This window comes from Suricata suricatta, chromosome 10, assembly GCF_006229205.1.
Source record: "Suricata suricatta isolate VVHF042 chromosome 10, meerkat_22Aug2017_6uvM2_HiC, whole genome shotgun sequence".
NCBI lineage: Eukaryota > Metazoa > Chordata > Mammalia > Carnivora > Herpestidae > Suricata > Suricata suricatta.
In genome coordinates, this window is record NC_043709.1 from 699,744 (window position 1) to 708,723 (window position 8,980).

The following is an 8,980-nucleotide window of genomic DNA, read 5'->3' on the forward strand; positions in this document are numbered from 1 at the left end:
GCCGCGTCCGACAGACGCCCGGGCGCGCACCCAGCAGGTGCGCAGGCCCTGCCGTCCCAGCCGCTCACGCCAGGTAACAGCGCGGGCCCTGCCCTGGGTGGCCGCGCCGTCGGGGTCGCGGGGGTCCCGCCGCAGCCGTTCCGGGGGCCCCTCACAGGGGACGGCCTTCGCGTCCCTCCGCGTGTGGTGCGCCTCGGGGACTCGGGCCAGGATTCACCGGGACAGGGGCCCGGGGCCACTGGGCTCCTGCGTTCAGTGTTCCGAGGCTCCTGACGGCCCGCGAGCCAGTCCTGGGCCCGGGCTCAGGTGTGGGGCGGCCCCGAGTCTCCGGGGGTGGCCCTGCTGTGTCTGTGCCCCAGTGCACTTCCCCGAAGTGGCCGGAAAGTCTGTGTGATGACGAGGCAGGAGCCGGGCCGCGCCACACCCCCGCCCAGTTCAGCTCCAGAGACCTTTGCCTCCTGAAACACACCCCGACATCGGCACCTGCCTGGGGCTTCGTGTCTCTCTCCCCCGACACCTCCCTTGCTCCCCCCCTTACTCCCCAGCTCCCTCCCTCCCTGGCACCAAAGGGTCTCGGCCCCTCCGCCCGTCTGCTGGTGGCTCTCCCCTGGAGTGTAGGTCCCTAATGGCAGCGATCTTCTGCTGTCTTCACCCCTCACCCCGGCAGCTGGGACCGTGAGGGCCCCACAGGCAGCGCCCAGGAAGCCTGTGTCTGCTGGACGAAGGCATGGACCGGCTCCAGCGCTGTGGGGGCCCCGGGGCCCCCCACTCTCCTGCCTCACGCCCAGCGCCCCATCGAGGGTGGTCCGCCCTCCCGCTCAGCCGCTTGCCTCTTTCCAGATTGTTTGCTACGGAAAAGCACAGCGTGCAGTTTTCCACAGGCCTCTTTCTAGAAGCGCAGTGTTGATGGGGTGCGCGCAGCCTCCGCGGAGCCCCGCGCTGTGGCTGCAGTAACACGGCACCGCCGACAGGCGGCGTCGCGACAGAAAGGTGCTCTGTGAACGTTCCGAGCGAGCAGTCTGGAGTGTTCTCAGGGCCCTGCTCGCAAAGGCTGTAGGGAAGAATCGCTCCGCCTCTCGTGCAGCTCCTGCGCGGCGCTCCTGGGCTCGTCCCGGGCGCTCCAGGCCGCGCCCGGTCCTCACATGGTGCTCTGTCTCTGTGTCTCTGTGTCCAAAGGTCACTCTTGTAAGGACACTGCTGTTGGGTTGGGGCCCACGCCCTCCCTCCAGGGGGACACCTTAGCCTAATGACATCTGCGAAGTCTATTTCTAAATAATATCAGACAGATTCCAAGCTGACTTGACTTTGAGGGGAGGGGCTCTTGAACCCGGTGCACTGGGCCCGACGGACGCGGCCAAAGGGGCTGCGCTCGGACTGCATTCACGCTGGGGGCCGCTCCTCCCGCTGCCTCGGACACTGGGTGTCAGCACACGTCTTGTGTTCGCCTCTGGGGACACGCGGCGGCGCCCGTGTGCATTGTGCTGCTTGCAGTCAGCGGGGCCCATTTTCAGACGCGTTTCGTCTCCTGGGAAGTACCCTGGGAAGTACCCGCCCGAGCCTTTCGTCCAATTGTCCTTAGACTCTTGGTCTCTTTCCTCCGGATTTGGAGGAGTGTCGTCTACTCTGGTTCTCGTTTTGCCGTTGGCCGTGTCACAAACACTGTCCTCATTTTGTAATCTTCTTGCTCCGTTCCATCTGCACCTGGATTCTGATAAACCCAGGCCGGCCAACCTTCTCCTCCGTGGCCGCTGATTTCCGGTCCGTATCCTTGCCCTGGGGCCATGGAGACCGTCTCCAGGGGCTTCTTCTCTACTCGCTGCCATTGCTCTTAGGTTTCAGTCTTGAACGCTCCTGGAATTGGCTTGCTGTGTGGTGGGAGGTGGGTTTAACCGCAGCTGCAGGGGGCTGCCTGCCGTGGAAAGGCCCCCGCCCGTCCGCAGCTTGCCGCCGCCACAGACCGGATGTCTGGACTTCCTGGTGAGCTCCGTGGGTCTGTCCTCTGCCCTGGGCCCGCGCCACAGTGTCTTCCAGACTACAGCTCTCTGGGACAGCATTACGGCAGTTGGGCAAGTCCCGCGATCTTGTTTTTCTTCCTCAGAAATGACTCGGCTGTTCTTGGGCCTTTTTACTTCCACACAAGTGATAGAACCAGCTCGTCAAGACCCACCGAAAACATTAAAATTAAAAAATTATTTTAAAGAATTTTTAAATTTTATTTAATATTTGAGAGGAGGTGAGAGAGAACATGGAAAGGGCAGAGAGAGAGGGAGACCCAGAACTTGAAGCAGGCTCCAGGCTCCGAGCTGTCAGCACAGAGCCCAACGCAGGGCTCGAAATCATGACCTGAGCCGAAGTTGGTCGCTTAAACGACTGAGCCACCCAGGTGCCCCAAATTAAAAGTTTTTAATTGAGATTAAATTCATGTATCAGTTCAGGGGGAACTGACTTCTTTACATGACTGAGTCTTATAATCTTATGAACATGGCATACCTCTCCATTTACATCTCTAATGTTTTTCAGAAAGCTCCTAGAATTTTCACTGTAATGGTTTTGTGCTTCAAAAAAAATTTTTTTTAATGTTTATATATTTTGAGAGAGAGAGAGAGAGAGAGAGAGAGAGAGAGAGAGAGAGATGGACCATGAAGCAGGGAGGGCAGAAAGAGAGAGAGAGAGACAGAATCGGAAGCAGGCTCCAGGCTCTGAGCTGTCAGCACAGAGCCCGACGTGGGGCTCAAACTCACAAACTGTGAGATCATGACCTGAACCCAAGTCGGACACTTAACCTGCTGAGCCACCCAGGCGCCTCTATTTGCACTTTTTAAAAGTTAGATTTAATCTTGTATGTGTTTTTATTTTTTATTCTAAGGTAAATAATACCAAAATTTGTATTGTTTCTACCAATTGTGGCTGGTTGATAGAATGGAATTGATTTTTATGAATTGATTTCTTTTTAATCCAGCCATCTGGCTACCATTTCTATCAATTCTGTTGGTATATTTGAAGATTATTTTGGGTTTTTCACATATACAGTTATACATCTGAAGAGATTTCTTTTTCCTTGCAATCATTATTCCTTTTGTAACTTTTTCTTATTTTATTGCACTGTCTCAAACCTATTTAATTCATTCATTCTTCTCATTTCATTGGCTCTCAGGTGCATATACTCCGGTTGGCCATAATCCTTGGTTCATGGCACAGTTTCATTGTTTGTCCTTACATGGCCCATTTTTATTTAGATTATTGCAAAAACATATTTAGAACCAAACGGGGACTCACACCCCCCATCTCGGGCACCCCTGTCTCCTTGTGTCCCCCTGAGGTAGCCATTACCCTGTCTTGTCCTTGCTTTCCCTGTAGGGCTGTTGCATCTATATGTAATCTTTTCAAGGTTCTTGATTTTAAGCTGTGGAAGAAGGGCGCTTACACGTCCACCAGGTAGCTAACTGCTAAAATTGGTCTGTGCCGCTTGTTAACTGCAGCTCATTTCTCCGTGTGACCGTTGCTCAAGTGTTCTTCCGTGCGCCTGTGATTGTGTATTTAGATTGTTTCCAGCCTCTGCTGTTGTGATCGGTGACCCTCGGAACATTCTTGTATATGTCTCTTGTACGTGAGTCGGTGTTTCTTGTGAGTAGATGCTTCAGGACGGGATTGCTTGCTTGTGGGACATATAAATGCTTGACTTTAGGCCATTTTGTAACCACCAGGTCAGCAAGAGCATCTGTGGAAGCTGGGTGGGAGGGGAGGGGCAGTGAGAAAACGCATCCAAGGGTGTGTGGATTCGAGCGTCCACTTTCTAACCCAAGATTTCGAAACGCATCGTGATTCCTGTCCATTGGACGGTAAGGTTTATGTAGGTAATCTCGGAAACAACGGTAACAAGACTGATTTGGAATGAGCCTTTGACTGTGATGGGCCGCTCTGAAGTATGTGAGTTGCTAGAAACCCTCCTGGCTTCGTTCCTGTTGAGTTAGAAGATCCCGGAGTCACTGCCGGTGCGTCGGAGAGCCGGGTGGGAGAGCCCGAATGGTGAAGAGAGAAGGCGAAATCGTGGCCCGCCTCCTTCTTGGGGTCCTCGCCCTCGAGAGGACCCCTGGAGGAGTCTTCACCTCATCGCAGATCTCCAGGAGCAGGTCCCGTTCCAGAGGTAGGAGGAGCGGGAGGTCACTGTCCTGGGAGGGAAATCACGAGCCACCCCGAACCTTCTCTAGGTCTCGTAGCCGATCGAGGCCAACTGGAAGGAAACAGACCAGTCTGCAAGAGGGGTGGTGTGCGGGAAATAGCTTCATTTGACAGGAGTATGTACGGGAAATCCAGATTTTGTTGACACATGATTTGAATGGATCATATGAGGCACAAAGTAACATCAAGACTTATTCCTTTACAATGTTCCTTACGCAAAATTGAATTTGCTTTGAAGTTTAGTCTTACGTAGACTGATAATCAACCTCTTCAATCCAGTCTGGCTACAGCCTGACATTTCATATTATAAAGACAAAACTGGCAAAAACTGAACCAAGAGTTTTCCCGGAGCCCAGACACAGGTGCAGCGGTGACCGGCCGAGCGGCCTCAACGCTGCCGTGGACCCAGCCAGCGGGTGAAAATGAACCGCGCTGCTGCACTAGTCTGGGGGTTGGTCTTCCGACTGGGCGGAAGTGGTCCAGCTGGTGTAGAGGTGGAACTTTCAAGAAAGTCGGTTTACTTCTGATTTAGATTGTAAGTTCTCATGTGAATGCTGTCTATGAAGGCACAGCAGTTGGCTATGTTTTCTCTGGAAATCTGAAACTACTCAAGATTCCGATTTCCTGCCAGTTTGAGGGTTTGTAGAGCTGAACTTCGGGTTCCTGTGCGAGACTTTTTCTCATGCTGCCATTTGTAATATGTCTGAGAATCCTTGGGATTAAAGTTTTGGTGACAAACTGCTGTTTAACCTGGAAGCCTCTTTTCTTCTTGCAAAACTAAAATCTGTGAGCTGGGAACCAAGTCCAGGGGTAAGTAACATTCCTATTGGAAGCCATACTTCTATTTTCTTGTTAAGTGCTTTTCAATTCACAAAACATTAGCCGAGTTGTGTAAAAAAGTGTCCAGAGTCCTCGGAAACAGTGCCTGCTCTCACCGAGAGAGAGCTGGGGAACCTGGAGAATCACCAACATTTTGAGTCATCATATTTTTTTCATTTTCACCAACCAGATGGACTTAAGAAAGTAGTCTTGTTGTGATCTTGATTTGCATTTCACTGATTGTGTTAAATATCGCAGGATGTATTTGTTAATATGTTAATTCCTCTTCTGAGAAATTCCTGCTCATATCTTTTGCCTGCTTTTCTGCAGGTTGTTTATGCTTCTAGTATCTATTGTGAACCGTTTCTCCCAGTTTGTAATTGTATTTTCAGTGTTTTAAAGGTATCTTTTGATGAAAACTGAATTTTAATGTGGCCAACACTATCAATATTTTTTTTAAGTCACTGCTACTTTTGTCTTAAGAAACTTTGCCTGCGGCGCCTGCGTGGCTCAGTCGGTTAAACGTCCAACGTTGGCTCAGGTCACGATCTCACAGTTCGTGAGTTTGAGCCCGGGTCGGGTGCTGTGCTGACAGCTCGGAGCCTGGAGTCTGCTTCAGATTCTGTGTCTCCTTCTCTCTCTGCCCCTCCCCTGGCTGCTCTCTGTCTCTCTCTCTCTAGAAAATAAATAAACATTTTTAAAAAGTATTAAAAAAGAAAGAAAGAAACTTTTTCTTAGGGGCGCCTGCCTGGATGGCTCAGTCTGTCACGTGTCAGGTTCGTGAGTTCGAGCCCCACATGGGGCTCTGTGCTGATAGCACGGAGCCTGCTTGGGATTCTCCCTCTCTCTCTCTCTCTCTCTGCCCCTCCCCTAGTCTCATTCCCTCATTCTCTTCCTCTCTCAAAATAAATAAGCTTTTTTTAGAAACAGAAAATGTTCCTTACTCTGAGGTTTAAAAGATTATTTACCTACATTTATTACTAAAAGCGTCAAGTTTTGTCTTTGACATATAAGTCCTAACGTATCTGGAATTGATTTTTGAATATCATGTGGTAAGAATCAAATTTTGTCTTTGTTCATAGAAATAGCAACCTTTTGTCACTTACTTATTGAAAAGTCCCTTTCTCTCCCACACGAACTAACGCCTCACTTACCACGCGTGGGTCTGTCTCCGGCGTGTCTGTGCGAGTCCACAGGTGAACCTGACCCCTGCCCAATGCCATGCTGTCTTCACATCTGAGGGACAATTTGCCTCTCTCTGCCCCTCTTCCTAAGGGTCTGTCCTTCTTGGACTCACTCCCTTCTATATAAATGTCATAATTGTTTTTATCAAGTTCCACAGCAAATCCTATTGAGATTTTGATTGGATTTGCATTGAATCCCTAAATCAATTGAGGGGAAATTGACAAATTAATGAAATCCTATCTTCCTACTAATGAGCATGATCTCTTTCTCCATTTATTTATGTCTTCTTTAAATTTTATAATTTTCCCAGTAGAGGCTGTACACATCTTTTATTAGATTTATTCTTGTTTCTTGATATTCTGGTAGTGCGGCATGTGGTGTAATTTTCTCATTGCTGCTGTTATATAGGATGCAACTGCCTTTTATATTTTAATTTGCTATACTGCCACATTTCTAAACTCTCTCCTGACATCTAAAAATGTGTATGTATATTCTGAGTTTTCTATACAAGTAATTCTGTATCATGTGCAAATAGCTTTATATCTCCCCCCCGCTACTCTTATTGTCTATAATTTCTTTGTCATATTGCTTTGGCTAGAACATCCTATACAGTATTGGGTACTATTTTTGAATTCCTGATTTTAAAGTGAATGTTTCTAACATTGCCTCATTGATAATGATGTTTTTCGCAGGTCTTTATAAAGTTATGGATATAAATATAAATGTATAGATACTCTAGCATGTTAAAGAAGTTTCTAATTGTTACCAACTATTATTCAAATTCTTTATAATTATCCTAATTTCTTTCTAATTTGTATTGTACGTAGTGAAATTTCTCAGAAAACGTTGTTTGCATCTATGAAGTTATCATAAGCTTTTTCTCCTCCGTACTATTAAAGTAGTGAATGACATCAGTTGGTTTTTTAACTTTGGTGTTGGATTTGCTATATGGCTAGATTTTTTTTTCTCACTTGTAGTTAAAATTCATTCTCAACCAAAATTTATCCATACTACTATCCTTGACATTGACATCATTTCTAGTTCGGACGATTACAAACAGAGCTGCTGCGCACCCTTCCGCACCCCCACGGCGCTCTGCTGCCCGGGGAGGGGCTTGCCGGGTCTTGCGCTCGGTGCCCCTTCCGGTCCCACAGCAACGCAAACGCGTTCCATTGCTCCGTGCTCTCGCCAGCGCTAGCTCTTTCTTTTCATCCTGGCCGTTCTGGTAGAGGAGCAGTGTCTTCACATCGTGGCTCCCGCTGCCTTTCCCTGATGACTAATGCAGCTCAGCTCCTTTTCCTAGTCACGTGCCATTGGGGCAGACGCTTGTAAAGTTGCCAGTTTTGCATTTGGACCGATTTCCTTGTTGCCTGTTCCCATTGGCAGCAGATCTCCTCTGCATGTTCTGGAGTTAAGCCCCTGGGTGGGTTTATCTATTAAAAAGAACTTCAAGGCTCCTGGTGGCTGAGTCTGTAGAGCATTGGCTCTTGATCTCAGGGTTTTGAGTTCCACGTTGGGTGTAGAGATTACTTAAAGAAAATAAAATCTTTTGTTGTGGTTTTTCCATTTTTTTTTTATTTTTTGAGAGAAAGAGAGCACGAGCAGGGAAGAGGGGAAGAGGGAGAGAGAATCTTTTTTTTTTTTAATGTTTATTTGTTTTTGAGATACAGAGGCAGCACGAGTGGGGGAGCGGCAGAGAGAGACTGAGGCAGAATCGGAAGCAGGCCCTGAGCTCTGCTGTGAGCTGTCAGCACAGAACTGTGAGATGGTGACTTGAGCTGAAGCAGGACACTTAACCGACTGAGCCACCCAGGCGCCCTGAGAGAGAAAATCTTAAGCAGGCTCCATGCTCAGCACGGAGCCCAACTTGGGGCTTGATCCCATGACCCTGGGATCATGACCTGAGCCAAAATCAAGAGTCGGATGCTCAACCAACAGAAACACCCAGGCGGCCCCCAAAATAAGATCTTTTTAAAAGCAAAAGTATGTATGAATATCTTCTCATTCTCTGATTTGCCTTCCATTTTCTTCATAATTATCTTCGATGCACAAAAATTATTAGCTCCAGCGTATTCTGGTACAAATTTTTCTTTTATGATTAGCATCTTTTGTTTTCTGTTTGAGAGATCTTTGCGTACGCCAGAGTCGTAGAAACTGTCACTTCTGTTTTCTTCCGGAAGTTGTGTCGTTATACCTCTCGCACTTAGATGTGTGTGTCCCCTGGCACTGTCTGAGCGTGAGCTGTGGCGTGGGGACATCAGTGATGTCATCCTCTCTGCACGGAGAGCGCCTGGCCCGCCGGTGCCTCAGAGACGCGTTTTCCTCGCTGATCTCCCCGCCGTCGTGAAGCGGTGACTGCGCGTGTGTTGTTCTGGGTTCGGACTCCGCTCTGTTTTTCGGTCTATCTTTTTCAGTCGGTTCCTGCAGGAATCAAGCTACATAACAAAGGCACCTTTCTCCCCTTCCCAACTGGTATTCATTCGGCAAGGGTTTCTTTTTCCTGGGTCTTCGGGTCAGCGGAGGCGCCTTGGGCTCGGCTGGAGAAAGCCTGCCGGTTGGCTGGCTCCCGCCAGCTCCATGTCTCCTGCTTCTGGGGTCCGTGGTCCCCAGGGTGTCTTCCTCCCACGGCAGCTGGGAGAACACGAGCGAGCAGGCCAAAGCACGGGGCACGTGGGAACTGCCACCCGTGTCGCAGCTGCACACATGGCACCGGCCAGACGCAGGTCGGTGGGTGAGGCAGGACACGCGACAAGGAGGGGAGAGAGGAGTGAGTGTGTTCTCAACAATGACCAGATAC

The 8,980-nt window shown here is 49.2% G+C and overlaps 1 protein-coding gene and 1 pseudogene across 1 annotated transcript in view; both read left to right on the plus strand.

The window, feature by feature from the left end:
• The window catches only part of TTLL8 (tubulin tyrosine ligase like 8), a 36,946-nt gene extending 36,673 nt beyond the window's left edge, over positions 1-273 (plus strand). The window contains exon 13 of the mRNA XM_029953914.1: positions 74-273. Coding sequence (XP_029809774.1) covers positions 74-273 — 200 coding nt within the window. The remainder of the gene's footprint in view (positions 1-73) is intronic.
• Positions 274-1,961: 1,688 nt separating this feature from the next.
• Positions 1,962-5,546, plus strand: LOC115303981 (annotated as a pseudogene).
• The last annotated feature ends 3,434 nt before the right edge of the window (positions 5,547-8,980 follow it).